At 35.0% G+C, this 23,503-nt stretch overlaps 2 protein-coding genes across 2 annotated transcripts; one reads left to right on the top strand and one right to left on the bottom strand.

Annotated features, from left to right (window-relative positions):
- The first annotated feature begins 2,557 nt into the window (after positions 1–2,557).
- LOC129000757 (transcription initiation factor IIB) lies at positions 2,558–6,989 on the top strand. The gene is made up of 7 exons (XM_054427742.1): positions 2,558–2,838; positions 3,754–3,864; positions 4,046–4,232; positions 4,544–4,759; positions 5,281–5,413; positions 6,257–6,378; positions 6,734–6,989. The coding sequence occupies exons 1-7, from the start codon at positions 2,825–2,827 to the stop codon at positions 6,893–6,895; spliced, it is 945 nt and encodes a 314-aa protein (XP_054283717.1). The 5' UTR covers positions 2,558–2,824; the 3' UTR covers positions 6,896–6,989.
- A 603-nt stretch (positions 6,990–7,592) lies between these two features.
- LOC129001828 (general transcription factor 3C polypeptide 5-like) lies at positions 7,593–22,315 on the bottom strand. Its single transcript, XM_054429277.1, has 9 exons — positions 22,122–22,315; positions 19,707–19,824; positions 18,808–19,006; positions 18,383–18,546; positions 17,165–17,368; positions 15,517–15,727; positions 14,829–15,031; positions 14,323–14,497; positions 7,593–7,704 (listed from the first exon to the last, which is right to left on the bottom strand). Coding segments are annotated over exons 1-9 (1,377 nt in total). The 5' UTR covers positions 22,124–22,315; the 3' UTR covers positions 7,593–7,603.
- Between the last annotated feature and the right edge of the window lie 1,188 nt (positions 22,316–23,503).

Raw genomic sequence — 23,503 nt, 5'->3', positions numbered from 1 at the left:
AAAAATTCCATCGGTTACTCATTTCAGCATTTCTTCAAAAATCACTTTAATTTCTTGGATAATTTTATTTTTATTCCTCTTAGCTTTCAGTTCAAACAAATCTCTGGGGACTTTGAAAAATTTTGAACTAAATAGAATAAAGGGAGAACGGTTCTCTCTGAGAACACACAAAGAAAGAAAAGAGCCAAGTAAAAGCTTCCTGGTAAGCCTCTTTTTGGACTTAAAGTTTACTAGGCAATATTTTGACATTTTGCTAGTGTACAAAGAGTTTTGATTATTTTAGGGTCTAAGATGTTATCCTAAATAGTTTTACCCGGTTCCCTATATTTTTCCAATCTGGAACAGCACCAAGCCAATCAAGGATGTAATGTGGTCCTAAACAATCTTCGAGTGTTTGCACGTAATTTTAAAATAGGTTTCCACGGCCAGGGGCCCATTTCATAATAAAGTACAAACTAATATTATTAGTAAATCAGCTGATCGCCCAATGCAAATCTAATAGGAATTACAAGTTACAAGTTGTAACTTGTAGTTTATTATGAAATGGGCCCCAAATCACAGTGTTAACAACCAAACCCTACAGCTCATTGTTTACTAAAATTACACAAAGTAGTTAAATTATTAATGTTACACGCTGTTCATTCATTGTTACATTAGGTTACTTATAAGCATGTGACAGTGAAGGAAAATTGGGGTGCCCTTATTATTGCCCCAACCTGTAGTAGGGTAAATTAATGTAATGTTCGACGCTCCTCTGCTACAAATGGTCAATCCCTGCCACTGATTGTCCTACTCAAGTAGTTAGTTACTATCACTCATTAGTCATTATCATTACTTTGATTGTAAAAGCGGATTTGTGGTGTTAATCAGAATTGACGGAAGTGTGTAAATATTGCTAATATGTTACAATAATTATTCTTTTGACGCTGCTTATTAAATACATTTGGTCGTAAGTAAAGGAGGAGGTAATGAGGTGGTGTGGAGACAACTGTGTTAACTTAGCTAACTTGGAAACCTTGTTCAAAACGTTTTAGAGAATCTTATCTTCTTCTTCTTCTTCTAGTTCGCTTTTTAAAAGCTGGCTTGGTTTAAAACCAAACAACCACGTACAAACAGCCCAACGAACTATGCCACACTACTTCCTAAGTAAATTTTCCCGGTGTTTTTTTGAAATGTCAAAACAATGCTAGTTTGTGAATTTTAATTTTTATGTCTTGTTGGGCTATTATTAAAATTGGATAACTGTTTCTTTTAGAAATTTTAGTAATGGTGGCCATAGCTTGCAATTTTTTTTCCATTAGGAGTGTTTGTACATTTGGTGGTAGATTCCTATTTGCTGTTTTAAGAATCTTATCTTTACTATTATGACTAGAATTACTTATTATTGCCAAATAAACCCCCCTCCCCCTCTTGGTTGAATAGCTGCAATGTTTTGACACTTTACATAGTGTAACAACTCAGATTTGTAACATATCCCTTTTCTATCCAAAATCAATATTAAAAGAAACTGCAACTGAGGATTGAAAAAAAGTTCCACGGGATATGTGTAAATTGTTTTGAACATTGATCTATGAGGGTTGTTTTTTTTCAACCTCCGATAGGCTATGAACAAAAGACAAGTTCATATAAAACATTAAATTTATTACCAAAAGTTTGGTCCATTTATGGTTACTTTTTGACATAATCACCAAAGAGATTGAGACATTTGCTATATCTGTGCACCAGCTTTTTAATACCCTCTTCAAGAAAAGTGGCCGCCAGTACATTCAAAAAAACAAAAAAAATTCAAAAAATGTCAAAAAAATTAAAAAATCAAGAAAAAATAAAAAAAGACTTTAAAATGTCTAGAAATTCAGTAAACAAATCAATAATGGTGAATCTGTGGTTTATTTAACCATTCTGCAAACTTGTTGAACCAGCTCATTACTGTCGTTTCAGATGACTTGGTTCAACAGTTTGACAGGATGGTTAAATAAACCACAGATTCACCATTATTGCTTTGTTTACTGAATTTCTAGAAATTTTAAAGTCCTTTTGTTATTTTTTCTTGACTTTTTTATTTTGTTTTGACATTTTTGTTTTTTTTGGATTTTTTTTGTTTTTTGAATGTACTGGCGGCCACTTTTCTTGAAGAGGGTATTAAAAAGCTGGTGCACAGATATAGCAAATGTCTCAATCTCTTTGGTGATTATGTCAAAAAGTAACCATAAATGGACCAAACTTTTGGTAATAAATTTAATGTTTTATATGAGCTTGTCTTTTGTTCATAGCTTATCGGAGGTTGAAAAAAAACAACCCTCGTATTTACCATAAACTCTAGAATGCAATTTTATTCTAATAGTAACTTATATCATTGATTAACTGAGCTTGAGCTATTAATCTATGGTTTATGATTATTGTACATCTCCGTAGTCAATGGTTTTAGTCACTCTGGATTGAACCAAAACGCTCCAGCGGCACTCGACACACTTCTGTCACTCAATCCAGTACGTTAGAAAAAGACTCGACTGAGGTGTCATGCCATTACCATCCATACCACAAACCGACCAACCAGAATATCATCTGATCATCTCCATCTGTCAATTTGTCAAAGAAAGACAACCTTTATTGTGAAAACTGTGTTTTTGCGTTTATGTTATTATGCTAACAAATACTTGCAATTAATTTTTTCGGTGTCGTTTCATTGGTACAAGACTCAGACTGAATTGTTTAGATCTAACTTTTTCCCGTGTATTTTAAAAATTAGCCTATATAGTTTTTATAGTCTGTTTTGCAACTGTGCTTTTCAAAGTCAAAATAGGCTAACAGATTGAATAAGATTACGATGGCTTCTTACAGGTAGGATTCTGCATTACTATTAGCATAAATCCTAAACTCTAATAGGCCTAGGCCCTGTTATGCTAATAATCCACTGGCCTTGAATAGGATAACATAAAGTAATGCCTTTGTAAGAGAGTCAATAAACACATTCATTAGACCTAGGCCTAGGCTGGGTACAGTTTCATAACTGGGCTATGCTAATATTGATTGATACTATCGAATTGAAAATATTGATTAATAATCGATATTTTAAAATAGATCTATTATAAAATAAAACTATCATAACTTAACCTAACCAACCAAACTTGCTGATGGTGAAATTAAAATCGCATGAAGGTTTACTAATCGAATCGATAGTTTCAATTGATATTAGAGTAGCCCAGTTAAGAAACTGTACCCCCTAGGCTAGTTCGAGAAATAAAGAGCAGTCAATAAGTTTTAGACCTTGATTTATTTGGCAATAAACACTTGGGATTATTATACTTGTAACTTTGAATTAAATAACTTATGTCCACCTTCCTAGTTGGTAACCTAGTCAATAGGCATTAGGCCAAATTAAAGGCTAAATCAAACCAAAGCCAAATTCATTAAAATACATGAGATTCTACGCAATATAGCATATTCAAACCATATTCGGTTGTATAGGGGATACACTTCCATATCTGTTGGCACAAACTACCGAATGAAAATATTGATCGATAAGCTATATGATTATAGCCTTATGATTATAGCCTATTCGATATATCGTCCTGGTTAGTTAGGTAAGGTTAACCTAACCAAATGATATATCGAATTAAACAATCGAATAAGTTTAATCAATATTGCCTATGATGCTGTTCAAATATTGTTGAGAATAATTAGGCCAAGGCCTATAAGTTTATTTTATTTTATTCAAGCTAAGTTAAAAGCTAATTTAAATGTTTTATTTTTCAGAATGGATGTTAACAAAGTATGCTGCAATCAGCATCCGGACGCTCCCCTCATTGAGGATTATAGAGCTGGTGATCAGATTTGTTCTGAATGTGGTCTTGTTGTAGGTGATCGGTAAGTTTGCTAAAAGTTTACAATTTGTAGGTGGTAGATAATAATTTTATTCACAACTTAATCATGAGAAGCGTACATATACTTGGTGATGCAGGAATATACCTGTCGTTTCCTATGGTAGAATTAGTAGGATTTTAGTTGGGCTATGTGTATTAGTCTATAACACTTCTTACCCTTACAGTGTGATAGACGTTGGTTCAGAATGGCGAACCTTCAGTAATGAGAAAAATGGAGTCGACCCTTCTCGTGTTGGAGGTCCTGAGAACCCACTGTTGAACGGATCTGATCTCTCTACAATGATTGGACCGGGCAGGGGTGATGCTTCGTTTGATGAATTTGGTGTATCCAAATACCAAAATCGTCGTACTGTAAGTAGGCCTCCTTTTCCTTAAATAATTTCCTTCCCTGATCGTTTTTGTAAAATATATTGTAGGTATTTGATTTTTGTCTACAACTTACAGAACTATCTTAACTTATATCTTTCATTGATCATATCCTTGAATAAGCTGTATGCATTCCACTACTAATAATTTACTACATACCTTCCTAGCTGAATGGATAAACATAGGGTCACTGTTTCAAATCTTTGAAAAGTCAAAAAATGTAATCCATGGTTCAAAACTGGATCCAGCCATCTTTGATAATTACTTTTAACTAATGTAAAACAATTTTTTTCCAGATGAGTAGTTCAGATAGAGCATTGATCAACTCATTCCGTGAGATCAACAGCATGGCAGACCGCATCAATCTGCCTAAGACGATTGTCGACCGAGCAAACAACTTGTTTAAACAGGTTCATGACGGCAAAAATCTCAAGGGAAGAGCCAATGATGCGATCGCTTCTGCCTGTCTGTATATAGCTTGTCGTCAGGAGGGTGTTCCTCGTACTTTTAAGGTCGGTATTATGAAATTGAACTGTCCACAATTCTTTGATAATATTAATTTAGCAAGTTGCCAGTCGACATTTAAATAGAAACTGCTCTGAGAGTCATTAGCAGCCTTATATATTAAACAAAACTGACGATCGGTTAGGCCTACTGTGACCAGTCTGCTGTTGCCAGTTAGTATGCTGGCAACATTGCTCAAACGCAAGTAGTCAGTCTTTGTACATTTACCAGATAGTAGCTTTTAAACTTACTCTGGAGATAGAGTAACAAAAAATACATAATAAATAATATATTCTTGCTATAACCGCTAAGCAGTAATCTTAACAGTTCATATGTCTTAGGTTGTGTATCAATGAGGTGTGATTAGTTTTAAATTAAAATGCAAGTGTTGGTAAACTTGAGGTTTAAACTATTTCAGTGCAATTTTTATTGGTGTGTAGAAATTATGGTAGATCATTTGGCGGTTAAAATACAACCTTGTTATCAACTCAGTTTTATTTGTGGTTACTTAACTTAATGAATTTACCAGGAAATTTGTGCTGTCAGCAAGATCAGTAAGAAGGAGATTGGAAGATGTTTCAAGTTGATTCTGAAGGCTTTGGAGACCAGTGTGGATCTCATAACAACAGGAGACTTCATGTCAAGATTCTGTTCTAATTTGGGTAATTTCTTCTTCATATTATCTGTTTACACATTACATGTGGAGGTTAGTAAATGTTTTGCCACAATGATGGCATCATCAGCTAGTTAATGTGAAGTTCAGGGGAATGTGAAGTTCCAAGGGATTTGTCATTAATCACAAGGCAAAACACAAATATGAATATGAAATAGATGGACACAAAATATAACTGGCCTGTTTCGACAATGTAGATTAAATTACATAGTTAGCCTGCGGCTAATGAATAGTTTGATTACTGGTGCTGTCACCGCGTATAGCCTCCTGAGTTCAGTTCCGTGTGTCACCTCCTTTGTTTAGTTTTCTGTTACAATAGTTCATACTCATTTCATTAACCTAAACTGTATAGGCTAAGTAAGTAGATTTAAAATGTTCATATATCCATTCACACTCATTTTCGACTATTATTTCATTTCCCAGGAAAAATCCCAGTAATATCTGGTTTTTTAATCAAAGTCGCCCAAGAAGGGGGGTTCAAACGGACGACAAGAAGGGTTAATTTTAAACGGACGACAAAAAATTTGTTTTTTCAGCTTGTTTATACAGCTTACAAAATCAAATTCAAAGTTTGCAATCGTAACAATTTAGGCTAAATGAATCTATAAAAAAATTGATGAATGCCAAGATGGTGGAAACAAGAATCACTATTAGGCAGTAATTTTTTCCCAGTTATAATCTAAAGCTTGAGGCCTTTTTCCAAGTATTGTAGTCAGTACTAAAAAATAAAATTTGAGTGTTTAAATAAAACGTTTAGTTAGCTAGTCTTAGTATTGACAATAATGTGCAATGTCACTGGAGGTTTGTAGTGTAATGTGATGTATGTTTGTAGGACTACCCAACATGGTGCAGAGGGCAGCCACACACATTGCCAGGAAGGCCGTAGAGTTGGATATTGTGCCTGGTCGGTCACCCATCTCTGTAGCAGCTGCTGCTATCTACATGGCCTCTCAGGTAATGGAACATTCTCGGCTTCCGCTAGAGTCAATTATTCTGGTGTATTTAATCTATGATTTGTTCAGTTTGTGTTTTTGTCCGTCAATGAATATTTTGCCTCACTGTAATTTTGTTCATGAAAGTTATTGAGGAAATAGTTAACGTTTAGAAAATTCGTCCAGGAAAAAAATGTGACACAAGAGAAACAAAATTCTTCTTTTCTATATAGCCAAACGAATTGAGCAGTGTGCGAGCTTTGAAATTATTTTTTTGTAGAAATCGATGATGTAATATACAACTTGTTACAGAATTATTGTGATGGTAGTATAAAATATTTCTGATTATGTTTCTACGATCCTCTCTATGGTTGTAGGCCTCAGACGACAAAAAGTGTCAGAAGGAGATCGGAGACATAGCAGGTGTGGCGGATGTCACAATCAGACAATCCTACAAACTGATGTATCCCCACGCAATCAAACTGTTCCCGGAAGACTTCAAGTTCTCTACTCCGATCGAACTTTTACCTCAAATGTAAATTTGTGTTCAATTTGAGACCTAAGGACTTTGGTAGGTTTTTTTATTATGTGTACGATTTTTTCCATGTTGCACATTCTTGTATTATAATAAAATATCTCGTTTTGTAAGTTGTTTTTGGGATGTCATTCTTGTTCAAATCACCTTAAGCCAAGATTTTGGAGGAAAAATTATAGAGTTCCAAGTAGTTGAAAGCACACAAAAAAGTTCACAGCACATGAAACAAGGCCTTCAACTTCTATCTTTTGAAATATCAAGTTTATTGTGTTAAGATTTTTGTTGTGTGCTTTCAACTACCCAGAACTCTTTTCTTTAAGTTAGTTGTGTATTCAATATCCATTCTTTCTTCCTTGACGTATTCATTATTGCATAAAGTCAATACAGTCCGAATTGTACAGACAATATTGAAACTCCTTTGGTTAATTATCAATCCATGCAAAGGGTCAAGATCCCAGGGATTTAGCTTGAGTCTAAAACGATACCACTAAGTCATCTGTGGCTGATAACATTTTGTAGAGTGTTCACTTTCAAAGTCTTCACAGTTACTTTAAGTAACCTATATCTTTTGTCTTATACCTACTCAGACACTTATAAATTAAAAAAAAAATATCATAGTACTTTTCACAGAACCTACACATTTAAAATGTAGATGGAATCATGTATTACACTTTTAAAAAATCGTTTATTTACATAACAACCAGACATTGGTTTACTCATAGTCTTCCCAGTCAACGTCATCTTCATTATATTGATCTTCATCTTGAGAATCTCCTTGATCGTCATACGCTTCACTGGTTCCAGATTGGGAATCTGTTGACAAAGAAACAGATTCGTTTTGGAAAGTTGTTTATATTGTATCAAGTGATATCAGGTAATTAGATGAAAAATTCTTGAGTGAGATGTTGGGAATGTAATTCAATAGGATGAGTGTACCAGTGAATGATTCTTTAAGGTTAAGTTTTCACAATGAAGGGAAACGTATGAACATATTGACTGTACTTCCTAACTATAAAACTTAGTGGGTTATGTTATGTCCAAACAGAGGGTTAGAAAAAACAACAATTTAATCTACAGTGAAGGGAATATGAACATATTGCCTGTACTTCCTAATTATACAACTTAGTTGTAACATTTGATCGCTGTAACAATCAGAAATTTAAACAGAAATTTTAAGCTGTAACATTTCTTGATGAAATTGTAATAAAGGAATTGTCTATTGCCTATTGTCTATTAGTGGGTTATGCTATAGTGGGATATGTGCACAAGTAAATGACTGCCGATCTACCAGTTAATCATGTTCAATCTCTTACAACTGTATTTAAAGTAACACAATATTGTGATACTAATTATTTAAAATAATTTTTTTTTTTTTCAAAACAAAAACAGTAGGTCAATGTATGTTTATAGTTTTTACAATCAAGTCATGTTATTCTTTTCAAGTTGAATAAAGTTTCATTTTATGTGATTCATGGCATTTTCATACAAAACAATGTTGGACACATCGACGTTGCACATTTTTGATGATCGGTCATTCATTGATATAATAATACCGAATATTTACGATGAATTTACCAGCTGTACAGAAAAACTTTGTATTTTGGACAGAGTTAAGAGAATTTTTACCAAATCTAACAGTGTGTAATTTTTTCTGACCCAAAAGCTTTTATAACGGTCATTCACAGATGCACCCCTATTAGTGATGTGGGCCGGGTAAATACCCAGTGGGTAGGTAAATATAAATTGGGTATTTACCCCAGGCCCGGGTAAATACCCATAAACTGGGTATTTATAATTTGTACAGGGTGGCGCAGATGGATCGGGTGGTTTTAAAATACTTGTCAAACTGTCAATTTTAAAGGTATTGGATTGAAATAAAGTGCAAAACGTGTAGTTACAATGGAAGTTTATTGAAAAAAAATTTGTTAAGTTAGTTTTTAAAAATTACATCCATCAAATGCCTTCCTTCTCGAGCGACGCATTCTTGGAGTCGGTCCTTGAGGTTTCGCATTGCTCGCTTAAGCACATCACCAGGAATTGATGTGATTTCGTTGTGAATTGCAGCCTTCAATTCCTGAATGGTCCGGGGTTTCATGTAGACCCTTGCTTCAGGAATTGAAGGCTGCAATTCACAACGAAATCACATCAATTCCTGGTGATGTGCTTGAGCGAGCAATGCGGAACCTCAAGGACCGACTCCAAGAATGCGTCGCTCGAGAAGGAAGGCATTTGATGGATGTAATTTTTAAAAACTAACTTAACAAATTTTTTTCAATAAACTTCCATTGTAACTACACGTTTTACACTTTATTTCAATCCAATATCTTTAAAATTGACAGTTTGACAAGTATTTTAAAACCACCCGATCCATCTGCGCCACCCTGTATTAAAGTTAGAAAAGATTGAGATTTTTTTTTGCAATTAATTATTACCCTGTAAAGATAGTCAAATGATAATAAAATGTGTTAAACAACATTTCATATGGTCACTACTAGCATTTTACTTATGGGTATTATCGCCATAAATACCCAGGTCTCAGCATAAAGCATAATCGGCATAAATACCCTGGTCGCATGGTTGCACTGGTCCTGACTACTTATGATTTTTAAATTTCTATGATAGAGAGATGAATTTATTTTATTGAAAGCGAAGAAAAATAATGTATTAAAATGGTGTAAATACCTGCTTCGTGGTAATCCTATTGTTGCTAGTGTCGCAACTAGTTTCGACTTTCTACAAAGTCATCTTCAGGCGAAGGCTTCAAGGATGTCAAATGGTGGTCACCACATATGAAGGTCGTCATTACACATAAAGTACATAAAAACACGAACACGAACACGGACATTAACACGTAAAAATGGTACATTTGTCTAGACCTTGCATCCATCCCGGTCGTGTCACATCATCTCTTTACAATTACCGTTGTTCGTTTAATCGTGTTAAATGTACCGTTTTTACGTGTTAATGTTCGTGTTCGTGTTTTTATGTACTTTATGTGTAATGACGACCTTCATATGAAGTGACCACCATTTGACATCCTTGACGCCTTCGCCTGAAGATGACTTTGTAGAAAGTCGAAACTAGTCGCGACACTAGCAACAATAGCATTACCACGAAGCAGGTATTTACACCATTTTAATATATTCAACGTAATCCGGAGGCTAAATTCTGAAATGAAAAACATAATTTGTAAAGTAATAATTATTATTTAGAAAGACAGGAAAATTTAACCTAGTAGTGGCCTATGTGTTAACAACTTTTAACCCTTTTAACCCCAGCGTCCGATATATCGGACGTAAGGTGTTTTGCGAAAATCCCCGACGTCCGATATATCGGACGTCTGTTATTTCATCATTTACTGACCACCTAGCAATCCAAACGCCTTCGAATTCGGGGTAACGCCTTTCGACGAATTGGACTACACATAGAAGTGTAGTTTGTCGTGGTTTCACAAGATTTTCGTACTCTGTGTACTGTCGCTATTGGCTGTCGTCAGCTGTCGTATTGCCGGCCGGCGCTAGGTTCTGTTTATCTGTTTGTTTACGTTGTCGTCTGTATCGCGTAACCTCAGTGAATGTTTCCAACTTTATTTCGTGTTTCATTTCGCGAAATTTAGTGTTAATCTTTTGAAAATGAACAAAAGAAAAAGAGAGAAATCTCCTGTTAGTGAAAATTCGCTGCTCAGGAATCTTCGTGGGGTGGAAAACGTCGAAGTAAACGATGATGAGTTGAGTGATTCTTTTGTTGACAATATTGAAAGTTCTGATTCTGATAATGAATCAAGTTCTTCCGAAAATGAAACTCACAGTGATAGTGAGGATATTTTTGGGGATGATACGGATGAAGATCCAGACTTCGATCCATCCACAGTTATGTCTGAAGAATCTTCAGAAGACGAAGTCCAATCAACATCAAAGGGCAAGACTCTAGGTAGGCCTAGGTTTATGAAACTGACCTCAGTTGTTGAACACAACAAAAATATAGTTATAGATGAGGTTTTACAGTCTCAAAATGTAAATGATACAAATGTTGACGAGGACCAGGCCTCAAATGAAAATACAGTTCTTGGTCATGAAGGCCTAGGTCAAGGTTTATCAGGGCCAAATGAAAATCTTTCGGAATCCATAGGCCCATCAGCTGACAATAATTTAGTCAATAATTCAAACAATATCGAACCTCCCCAGATTGAAAGTCAGAGGCCTATACCTAGTGTAACAAATGATGTAGGCCTAGGCCTAGAAAATGTTGATCGCATTATAAATGATGTCATACAAGGCCTATTTGATCACAACATACCAGAACAACTCATAGAAAATGGAATTCCCCCAAATGAGAATCCTCTAGAGCCTGAGCCCACTGAAAATGTGATAAAATGGACTCAGGTTGATGACGATAACGATCCTGGTTACGACCACAACTTTACGTACAATGAGATCCCTGGTCCAAAACATGTACCAAATTCAGACGCCAAGCCTATTGAATATTTCAATTTATTTTTCACTGTTGGACTGCTGAGCACATTTGTGCTGCGGACAAATCAGTACGCAAATCAGTACATAAATTCACTAGCCAACATGTCGCCTCACTCGAGTGCTCGTAACTGGAAGCCAGTAAATCTGACCGAAATGAAAGGGTTCATAGCAGTTATTTTGAACATGGGCATTATCAGAAAACCAACAATAAGGAGTTATTGGTCCACATGTACGTCTCAAGCAACCCCTTGGTTCCGTGAAATGTTTAGCCGGAACCGTTTTGAAAGCCTTTTGCAGTTCTTCCATGTTGCCGATAATAGAACTCTTCCGAAGCCTAACGAACCAAATTATAATCCCTGTGGTAAATTTTTACCAGTAATGGAGCATGCAAATCGTGTATTTCGAACCTACTACACACCGCATCGTGAACTTTCTGTAGATGAAAGCCTTGTAGGCACAAAAAGTCATTCAAAAATCCTACAGTACTTACTTAATAAACACCACCATAAATGGGGGATAAAATTGTGGATGTTATGTGATTCTGTGACAAAGTACTGCTTAGCCTTTGATTGTTATAAAGGTTCTAAAAGTAATGATGGAAAAAAAGAACATGGTCTGGCTTACAAAGTTGTGAAAAATTTACTTTTGATTTGTCAGTATTTGAATAAAGGTTACCACATATTCCTGGATAATTTTTTTGTGAGTCTACCGTTAGCTGAATATCTGTACAGTAAATGTACCTTCTTGACTGGCACAGTGCGAAGAAACAGAAAAGGGATTCCAGAAGAAATCAAAGAAAACCTAGATGTAGGGGAAAAGAAGTATGTGCGAAATGGGCCTAATTTATTTTTATCCTACCGTGAAAAGAAGAGCCAGAAAAAACCAGTGATTTTGTTGTCAACTAAGGGAACTGCAAAATCTGTCGAAAAAGTGAAGAGAAGAGGCAATGAAAATGTTATAAAAACAAAACCAGAACTTATCAACACCTATAATATGTACATGGGAGGTGTTGACTCATCAGATCAGATGCTGTATTGCTACCTGGATGAGAGAAGAACTGTAAAATATTGGAAAAAGGTAGTTTTCAATATATTTGCCAGGATGGTACTAAATGCCTACATTATATACAAAGAAAATTGTACTGGAAAACAGCTTACAAGACTGCAGTTCACTATTGAAATTGTTGAGGAGTTGGCTCGTGAATGGTTGAACAGCAAAGCTCGACCGCCCAATATGGCTGGCGCTGGTGGCGATGATGGTATGCAGAACCATTTTGGAATGGAATATTTACCAGATAGAAAAGAAAGGAATTGTAGTGTTTGCAGCAAAGTAAGCACAGCAGCTGGTGGCACTAGGAAAAAAAGCAGGACAGTCTGCATAAGATGTAAAAAAGGCGTGCATGCCGTCTGTTTCAATCAACACAAATGCTAACTTTTTTATTTTTTTTATTGTTGTATATAGTAAATATTGAACTTTTATAAGTGTATAAAATAGTGTAAGTGCATAAATAGTGTGTGTAGTGACAGTGAGAACAATTTTTGGGAGTAAAGATGTCTTGTTTGCAATATGTCATTGATAGAGAACATTTTGTGATATTTGTTGGAAAGCCGCGGAAGTGCAGCATTTTCTTTGAACGAATTGTTCTTCATTATTTTCCAAGGTATGTTGATAATATTTATTTTCTATGTAGAGAAATAAATTTGCTATCAGATGACAACAATATTGTGGTGATGGGAAGACTTTTATTTTGTGTTATCTTGGTCTACTTTCAAAAAATAAAAACAAAAATAAATAAAAATTAGTAAACTGACTAATTTTTTTTATTTTTTAAAATTATGTTTTGTTTGTTGTTACATATATTAAGTAGAGGAATTTTTGGGAATCAAATTAAAAAAAAAATTATTCAATTACAGTAATAAATAAAAAAGTTATAGCATTTTAAGTAAAATTCAGCGTTCCGCATATATTTTCCCTTGGGCATCTTGGCTACTCTATTAAAAAAGTAGCTGGGGTTAAAAGGGTTAAGAAGAAAATAATTAAAAACCAATCAGTAGTATGGCAGGATTTAATAATATTTTTGTTCTAGATCTTTTGTTAGTATCAATGGTATCAAAATAAAAAAAACTATTTTCATAAACTTGTGATACAAAACATTTTAATCTGTAGCACAATAAATATTTCAAAATTATATTAAGTTAGGCCAAAAAACAGGAGATACATTTTTTTAGTAGGTTTATCCAAATATATTATTGTTTCCAACCAAGCGGTAACACAGAAAAGTTTAATTATAATTACTTTTAGTATTCTGCCTATGTCAATCAGGCCTTAGGAATTTGGAGTATTCTAAAATGTTTTTGGCCTACGCAATAATGTATTGTTAATAAAACTATTCATGGCAAGTTCAACTGTTTTTATTGCATCATAAATAGGTACCCAACAATTCCTGGATATTTATAAATTAAAATAATTTTGTTTATGTGATTTAATTGGTTATAAATTTATAAAATTATAACAATTGAAATAGTCACAGCCTTTTTTAATATCCTATCTTTTAGCAAGTTTTTAAAAATTTAACTGATGTTACTCGATTTAAGACACAAAACTAAATGCTTATTTAGAAACTTTAAATGTAATATTTAAAAAAAAAATTGCTGAATCATTAAATAAAAGGTACTAGCAAAGCTTAAAGTTACTGTAAAAGGTGTTAGACTATCCTAATTTATCGTGTTATAATAACAATAACATATTTAGGGGTAAATATAAATGAATTCCAATCGATTTCATAAATACCCAAAATACCCGGGTATTTATGGATTTTGGGTATTTACCCGGGTAAATACCCGGTTATTTTACATCACTAACCCCTATATAATGTAACGTAAACTCTAACTGGAACAAAAGTAAATTTTAAAATGAATAACCAAACGATCATTTACAACGTAGCCAATAGTTTGATTACCTGCAGCCTGCTCTCTTTGTATCTGTTGGGACACCAGGCTGTTCATGATGTCTCGGCATTGTTCCGCAAACCCGGGTGGCAACCAGCCAAGCCTCTCGTGACATTTGGAGCTGGGTGGCAACCGTGGTAACCTTTCAACCATGGCTTCAATCTCTGGCACCTTGATATCACACAGCTGTCACATGCAAACAGAGAATAAGTGTTACCACTACGTCTGGTTGACAACGGCTTTGTTTAAAAGTTTGTATATTCAACAGAAATCAGTAAATTGACATCAACATATAAATTTTATTTCATGCAATTAGGACCCCCAAAGGACATTGATTCACCAAAGGCCAGCCTATATTGGAATTCAAGGTACAAAAACATTGCGTTTTTATTACTATTGTATCTTTCATGGAATACACAAGGCAGATATTGAGACTGTAGCTCTGCATAGATGATAAAAACAAAAAAGCATGTGAAATGCCAGAATATAGTGTTGATCCGACATTAACAAAAATCACCTGATAGAACATCTGCCTAGAAGGAGGGATGGTTCCAGGCCGAAAGACATATTGGTTCTCATGAACTACATTCGGTTCCGCAGGTTTCTCCTCGGCCTGTTGAGAGATGACAGCTGTCTTCGGTCGACTGGCCGGCGTGGACTTGTATGGCAACAAGTACTGTGTGTAGCTGCGCTTAGCTTTCACGTAGTTTGTTCCACCACCTGTAAAAGGCGATGAATCACCAACTACAATGCTGACCCCATACTTAGTTAAGATGAAGATGATGAATCAAGGATTGTGGTTTAAAACTGGGTGCAGCTGTTGGATCATAAGAATAAATAAATAGATGGTCGTGCCAAAAGATACTACTGGTATCTTAGTAATCTGAGCACCGCATCTCTATTATACGCATCTTTCATGTTTGGGTTCTAATACACAAGTTGCTTGCATCCCCATCTTAGTTATAATTAGTGATATTGTACAATGAGTGACATGAAATCCTTGTAGTTGATAAACTGATTGAAAAATAATAAATGATTGTGAAGTCTCAATTACTAACTAAAACCCCAAATAACTACAAAAAGTTGGATCCATGTTTTTATCATCAAGAAATGCATCAAACCTTTCTCAGGAATTAATTAGCAACCTTTTATTACTTTGTCTAAGTTCAAATATTTCTACCCACAAAGAACACATGCCTTCTTACCTTGTATTCTAATACGGTAGTCGATGGATTGGTAAATCCGAGCACTTGGGTCTTTGCGAGGGTCAAATCCAAAACGGACCCACATAATGCGGAATGGTCCAGTAACAAAATAGTATGCAACGGACGGCAACAAGTACTTCATCTGCTCTTGATTGTAGCCAGTGACACACATCAGAGCAACCTTGGACCATACTGGGCGCTCTTGAAACATCTACACAAAATGAAATCAGTGTTAGTTACAGTGTAGAAATTAGATGTGGTGGTTTATGATGGGCTTATACATGGTTTGTTACTAAATTAAGATCTTCATAGACTTCCTGTTGCATCCAAGCAAGCTTGTTCAAACCTCAAAATCTGAGACCAACGTCAAGTTGCTTATTGCATTCACTCCTAACAGGTTTCCACTTCAATTGGCTTAGTAACTATTTTCCTACTCTTCCTACTATTTTCCTACTTTTTTGTGATTGTAGTGAGGTTTCCACTTCAATTGGCTTAGTAGTATTTGGCTTAGTTTGGCTTAAGGTATTCGGAAATGGTGTGAAAAACAATTGATGCTCCCGCCAAGCGAAAATTGCATACTGAGATTAGATTTCTTATGTCTCAATCGTCAACCACTAAGTTCACCGCGAATTAATGGACGTGAATGAATTAATGTAGGAAATTTGTGCAAGGAGTGAAGGAAATTTGGAGGTAGTCTTAACAATTTTCACAAAGGTGAAGGTAGATTGTGTCAGTCTCGTTAAGGGAATTTTGCCTTCAGATGGCGGTTTTCCTAAATGAGAGAAACTGGCGAACTAATAGGGACGTCAATATAAGACTATCAAGGATTAAAGTTTGTCCTTCAGTCAGAAACATATCGAACATCACATTCAGTTTCCTTTAAGTTCTATCATTGTGGCAGTGGAAACGGATGAACACTCTCTGTGTGAAGATCAGTACGGTGCTGTGAGCTACCTAGGCCACTTATGCTGTGCATACACATATGTCAACACGGATTGACCCATTTCGGCCATTTCTAAAAAAAGACTATCACGGAACACGATTCATACTGGGCAAGAGCATCAGTTGTCCTTAATTTTGTTTTTCAACACTGTAAAGAAACTAACCGTCCCATAAGGGTGGGACCAGCTATAATAGTTGGAATGAAGGAAGGAACACGACAAACTATTGGTTTCACATTTGAACTGGCTTCCTCGGCTGTGACATGAGCTTAGAGACCTTAATCTGCGGACAACCCTCGTATACGGAGGTATATCAGTAACAGTTTATGAATGGAAGAATGGTCTTGTTTGTTAAACCAAGGAAACGGCTGAATAAATCATGAGTATAAAACGTTTTTAACCAATAAAGCAACATCAACCCTTATTTTGTCACCAATAGGAACAATTTCCCTTTTATAAAACCTTTCCCATCTTTGGAAATTTCAATTGTTTCTCAAATTTTGTCTTAATGAGTAAGGCTCTACAATTAATTTAGCTAAATAACAACAAACATGGTCAAAACATTACCACACCTTACAGTTGCGAAACTGACATGTGTCTGTATGTTTTTGTTACTCTTGATCTCAAGACACTAGTGAAGTTTATTGCTTTTACCCTGAAACACCTTACACCCAGTGATAATGCAAGTAAAATGTTTACACACCAACCTCTTTTATCCTCTTAAAGTGGTCTCCACACAAGAACTTGATTTCAAGAAACTTGAGCGCTGAAGGCCGAGGTTTGAGAGGGAGTGAGGCAGTAGAGAAGGTGACAAAGATGGCGTGACCTGAGCGGCGTCGTCTGGTGCGGCCGATGTGGTAAGGTTGGACACTGGTGTTGGTGTCAACACTCTCCTGGCGATATTGGTAGTTCTGGTGACAGAGGGTTCATTATTCACCTCAAAATATTTATCATGGGACATATTTTACCAGGTTTATTATGACACCAACGATTAGGGAGCAAAGTAAAAGGAACTTGTAAAAAGAAAATAGCTGTTTAAAATCGGACAGAACAGTATAATCTCCAATTGTTTTAATGGCATTCCCATCTAAGTGTGTTTTGCTTTTGTAAAAGCTATTTGTTCCTAGTACATTGTAAATAATTTCTCCTGGGAAAATACTGTAGATAGATAAACAGGCTACTCATTCCAAGGGCAAAGCACTTTTAGTGACTCGGTCTCATCACAATGTCTCCAAACCAATATTTTAAGTGTGTTGTTGGATGTAATGTTTTTCTGAGTAATTTTACGTTGTTGGATGTAATAATTTTCTGTGTGATTTTACTTTTCCTAACGAATTTCTTCCAGTTTAAAACTTGACTGAGCTATCTATTTATTTCCCAATAAAGACCGTTTTAAAGTCAGTTTTGATTATTAGAAATGAAGGAAAAGCCAATTGGCTGATTAGGATTATTATGTACAAGGATAGGGATCAGCTCTACCTGATGGCAGATAAGAGTCCAGATTAGCTTTGGTAACACACACAAAACAGTAAAACTTAATATTTCGTCCCTGGAGTTGTGGATTTTTTAAATTTGAACTTTAACCTTCCTTCTTCTTCCTTCTGATGGAAGTCCCTAAATGGGAAATATAAAGTTTTACTGTTTTTGGTTTTGTGTATATTACCAAAGCTAATCTGGACTCTCTTCCAGGTAAGCTAGCTGATCACTAGTTTTGGTTATTACTTACTTAAACTTAGACGATGTGTCTACTCCTGGCTTTCAATACAACTCTACATAGGCTGCTACATACTGATCATAACTTTTTATTTTAGTAATCCCAGGTTTTTATGGGAAAATGACTAACTCATACTGTTCAAAGCGGCCAAGTGGTGAAAAGTTAAAGCTCAAAAAATGTTGAACACTAAATCTAACGAGCATTGGTTTACCTGTACGGTGTCCATTCTGGAGAACGTAGCAGGTGGTAGGAAATACGGGGCTGGTTGTGTGAACCATTCGGGAGTCAAAATACCTTTGGGAACCAACTTGTCATAAATACATTCCATTTGACCACTCGAGTTGTCCATAGCCAGGTATTGAAAGTCACATAAACCTAAAACAAACAATAATCCCTATTAACCTATTTATCTAGGATTCAGTTGTAGAATTCAGTCCATAATAAACTTCATTCTAATGAATGATATTACTGCAATTTAAGGGGGACATTCAATGTTTTCTAAAATGTCTAAAATTAGATTCAACAACTTGAGCTGTTGTCTAATTAATTTATTTGAGTCCAAAATATACATCCTAGTGAAGACCAACAGAGCCCTAAAGCCTATAATCCTATACAACAATAAAAGATTTAACTTACTTGTGAATTTGAACGCTACACAGACTTTGCCTAACACAGTGGGAGTTATATTTATTATTTCTCCACTATTCTTTTTTCTTCTTACTTTGACGGACATCAAAAGTCCTGTGACCTTCTGTCTATCAGCACAAGCGGGTCGACAATACACATCGTCTGGGCGAAACCGAAGCTCTAGCCTGCGATTTCTCTCTGAATAAACCTGGTAAAACATACTGTTATCAGCTACATCTTTCTGTTGATACATACAATCACAAGAGAAAACATTAAATAGTAATGGTCAAAATAAAAGACCTCTTTTCTATAAAGGGTGGACCAAGGTCTTAAGGTGCTTCATCAAAATATCAGATTGTTGCAAACACACCAGAGCATCTGGTGATTGGTAGGATTTGAACCCAGGACCTCAAGAATCGAAACCCCAACTAGACGAGTTTGCTCCCCAAAGCTTTTTTTTTATTAAAATATATTAGGTATATAATAACATTCTCTTTGCTGGTAATTTTTGACTAGGTATCAAAGGAATTAACCAAAAAGGTACTGACAAAACCAATTTGTGAACAAATCTTAAAAAAAAATAGCTTTAGAAGTTGCCTAGTCTGTATTTTTAATTGCCGTACCGGTATTATGCTGTACCTTTGACTGTATAACCTCAAACAATTATGTTTAAGTTCTAATAATGCTCAAGCCAGCCATTTTGAAGGGATGGTAGGATTTCCTATGGAAAATTCAACGTCTTGGGTAGACATCTCCAGTGATTCCCCAAATTCATCGAGAGCCATAAAAATGCAGGTGGACCATGCATAATACCACGTATCCGTAGAACACCTAGGCTAAGAAGGCTACCTTAACTTCTACCCTCACAGAAACAGTTAAACTTAACGTTAATAATTTTCAACTCTTACCTTAGAGATTTTTTTTATACCTCCCATAGACTCCAGCATTTTATCATCATTTTTTACAACTCCTGGGTACTGAACACAGACGAAGCTTGTGTCAAAATTATGTTTTCCTTCTGTATTCCTGAAAAATAAAAAATAAATTGAACCTGTTTAGTTTAATCTCTCAAATGGATTACCTATTCAACATCATGTTAATGTATGTTCTGTACAAAGACAGTTCACAACCTAAATATTACTCTGTACAATATACTTTAAAAAGCTGACGACTTGTTTGGAAAATGTTGTAGGAAAATGTAAAAATTGGGTAAGTTATATAGATCACGACAAAACATAACAATTACCCCTGATAGCAGAGACATTTTGTGAATTTACTGTGCAATTTCTGCTGATGGTTTCTGCAATCGCAATAAGTTTTGACATTGTGAGAAAAAGCTGGCTTGATTTTCTGTCTAAGCTTTTCAATCATTTGAGCTTTTAGGCTCTGCTCAAAAGTGAAGCTGAACACACATTTAAGTTTAACCTTTTGACATAATATTTCACAACTTTTTTGAAAAGCAACACAACTGGACTGGAAGATGTACAGACATCCGATGACATGAAAATTACTATTAATAGACTAAAAATCTGAATCTCTGACTGCAAGATTACTTACTGGACAGCCCAGCCCGTACTAGTGCGGATTATATTGGGATTTAAAAATAGGTTACCGCTACTTTGTCTACATTAGTGTGTCAATCCTGGAAAAAAGGGGGTTAAGAGCACCCTTTTAGAAGTCAATTTTATACCAGGAAAAAATTTCTTCGAATAAAACAGGCAAAGTACTATAAAATAATTTAAATAATACTTGATTGTTTACAAAAAAACGGGAGTCGTTGTTTTTAGCAACAACGTTTCTTAGGCCTATTCTATTTTAATAAAACATAAGTAAATTTACGTCTAGGCCTAAATTACATTTGATTTTTCAAACATTAAAACTATAGAGCCTAACTTCCCAAACATTGTTTTTCTTTTTACAGTTCTGGTAATTATCACCTAACTTACAACCACATGATCAGTTCTGTTTCTGATCTTGTTCTGAGTCGTGGTTAGGCGTTCGACTCGCGTGCGGGATAAAAATAGTGTTTTCCAACCCTGAGGGAGCGGAACGTTTCTTTTGAGTTCCACTAAACATCGGATTTTTTAAGCCATGGACGATTTCGTGTTGTGTGTATATATGTGTTTTAACGAGTCCTGAACATCACAGACAAAAATAAAGGTGAGTGAAGCCCACAATAATCTTCGTAAATACACATGATCAGTGTTCTCGACCTAAGTAAGTTTAGGTACCTGTAGTTTAACTTACGGAGCTTAAAGTTCAATAGAATAAGAGATGATAATTGAATAACCAAAAGAGTTCTTGATCTAGGCCCTACAAGATAATTACTTAGGCCTACTAGACTTTTCTGAACTCATATAAACTTCAGAAAGTAGGTTTGGTCATTTTTAGCAGAACTTCGATACTGTGATTAATAACTCAATATTTAGCCAAATTGACAATGTTGATGTCTTGTTGTTGCTATTTTTGTTGCAATGTTGTTTTTTTTTTCAAAGCTTATATATAACTTACTGTTTTTGTTATTTGCAATGCAATTGATAACTTATCATTTCATTCTGCTCTTGTGTGTAAAACATGTAGGCCTATATTATTTGTAAATGGTGAATCCGTTGATGAATAATAGGACTACTGTACTAAAAACTCTTCATAGCCTACTTTATAGTTTTTATTGCAATTCAAGGTGGTTGGGTTAGGATATAAAGCATTTTATGACACTTTTAACAGTTGAGAAGGCCCTAGTCGTAATTGAAAATATCAACTGGTTTAGGTTAAATATTTTCATGAAATTATGATATTTTTGTTTGATCTAGTGTATGGGGTACAGTTTCTTAACTGGGCTACGCTAATATCGATTGAAACTATCAATTCGATTAGTAAACCTTCATTCGATTTTTTCATTATCAGCAAGTTTGGTTAGTTAGGTTAGGTTATGACAGTTTCATTTTATAATTGATATAGTTAAATATATCGATTATTAATCGATAATTTCAATAGATATTAGCGTAGCCCAGTTAAGAAACTGTAACTTACCCCATCTTGTAAATCAAAGTGGCAAAACTTTGATATTCGATTATCCGACTCCATAGGCCCCTAATCGAACATAAAAGTATTGATTTGATCAACAAGGAAACTTTGCCTAAATAAAACTTAAACTATATTGATTGTAATAGAAATTTATAGTAGGACTATAAGATAGCGGGCCAAAAACGTCATTTGTTGATGTTTATGATCCATACCGGTATTTTTCTAGTAATCGTGTAAGATAGTATGTTGATAATTAACGTGCATAAAGTGTGACATGAATAGACCTTAATCTTACTTACATGTCTTGTTATGATACACACACAACCAACAGATCTAACTTGTTTATCACTTGACTTGATGCTAGATAACCTTCTTTCCAAAGAAAATATAAGACTGCAAATGTTTATGGTGAGGTTATTTTATCATTTCAGCAAATATACAAACGATTAAGTAAATTTTCTAACTTATGTCTTGTTTTGCTTTCCAATAACTAACTTACTTGTGTTGTGAGTGTGACAGTAAACAAATACATATACTCTTTTTTCAAACTTTTGTCAGTCGGTTAGTCAGCAGACGGCGCAGACGCAATTGTTGGTCAGGTTTGCCAACTCCTCCACTAGGAGTATCGATATCGATATGGTGATTGAAGTTGATCAAGACGACGCACCGTGTAATATTTGTTTAAAAACTATTCCCAGGGACGGCAACGGCCTTTTCTGTGATGGGTTTTGTCGTAAGTGGTACCATCCTGAGTGTGTTGATATAGATTTAGAAAAGTATGCTTTAATTAACAGTTTAGCGGACGAAGTAAAGTGGTACTGTACATCCTGTGCTTCAAGAATAGACCGGCTGGTTTCAAAGAACTGGGACATTGAAGACATCGACAAATTGCATAAGACAGTAGACAACTTACTTGAAATTGTGAAAGGTGTTGTGAATGACAATATTCTGTTGAATAAGCGTATGGACGAACTTGCTGTTTGTAATGATAAGTTAACTAATCTCCAACATAATAACCAGGCTGAAGTTAGCTGACGGTCCATCTGACGACCTGTTTTTTTGCCCATTTGATTTATGACAGGCCGAGTGGTAACTGGACGGAATTCAAAACATAGTAGACCTCCATATGGATAGGATACATTTGAAAAAATGTAGTTTGCTATTTTATATTTTGATTAAATTAAACATTATTAATTTCATCGTTTAGACCACGTTGTATGTATGTATCTGTATAACTGATGTATGTTTTCGTGTTAAATATGTAAATTGTTTAGGACTACTTCACTTCTACATAATAATTCACATATTATTATTTATATTAGAAACTTATGGGAGAAAGTATGTGTCAGAATGCTGATACCGTTTATTATTTATATTAGAAATGATGAAAAACATTTGGTATTGAAAAGAATCCAGGTCCCAGGTAGGGTAGGGAGGAGAAATAGCAATGCGACCTAAGCCTAAGTGGAATGTAAAGATTCAAAACATCCAACTCGAGATGCATACCACTTAGCTGAACGCTGAACTCCCAAAACATATGAGTAAGAATTTACCTGGATAGGTGGATGGCCTTATTGAAATACACCCAGAACTGAAAATTAGCTTGAACTTAAATTAGAAATGTACAGCTCCCAACTAACTAAATTATTATTTATCATTCATAATTTTGGTATTTTTAGTT

This window comes from Macrosteles quadrilineatus, unplaced genomic scaffold (assembly GCF_028750875.1).
Source record: "Macrosteles quadrilineatus isolate MER2022 unplaced genomic scaffold, UCM_ALF_1.0 Scaffold_8__2_contigs__length_117827958, whole genome shotgun sequence".
NCBI classification, from domain to species: domain Eukaryota; kingdom Metazoa; phylum Arthropoda; class Insecta; order Hemiptera; family Cicadellidae; genus Macrosteles; species Macrosteles quadrilineatus.
Note: the sequence above shows the minus strand (reverse complement) of the source record. Positions and strands in the feature narration are given on the sequence as shown.

Coding starts and splice junctions, on each gene's coding strand:
- LOC129001828 (XM_054429277.1), bottom strand. Junction 18,547..18,807: donor TGTAGCGTTCAAATTCACAA/GTAAGTTAAATC, acceptor TGTTTGTTTTAG/GTTTATGTGACTTTCAATAC. Junction 17,369..18,382: donor CCAGAATGGACACCGTACAG/GTAAACCAATGC, acceptor CTCTGTCACCAG/AACTACCAATATCGCCAGGA.
- LOC129000757 (XM_054427742.1), top strand. Junction 4,760..5,280: donor GTGTTCCTCGTACTTTTAAG/GTCGGTATTATG, acceptor TGAATTTACCAG/GAAATTTGTGCTGTCAGCAA. Junction 6,379..6,733: donor CTATCTACATGGCCTCTCAG/GTAATGGAACAT, acceptor CTATGGTTGTAG/GCCTCAGACGACAAAAAGTG.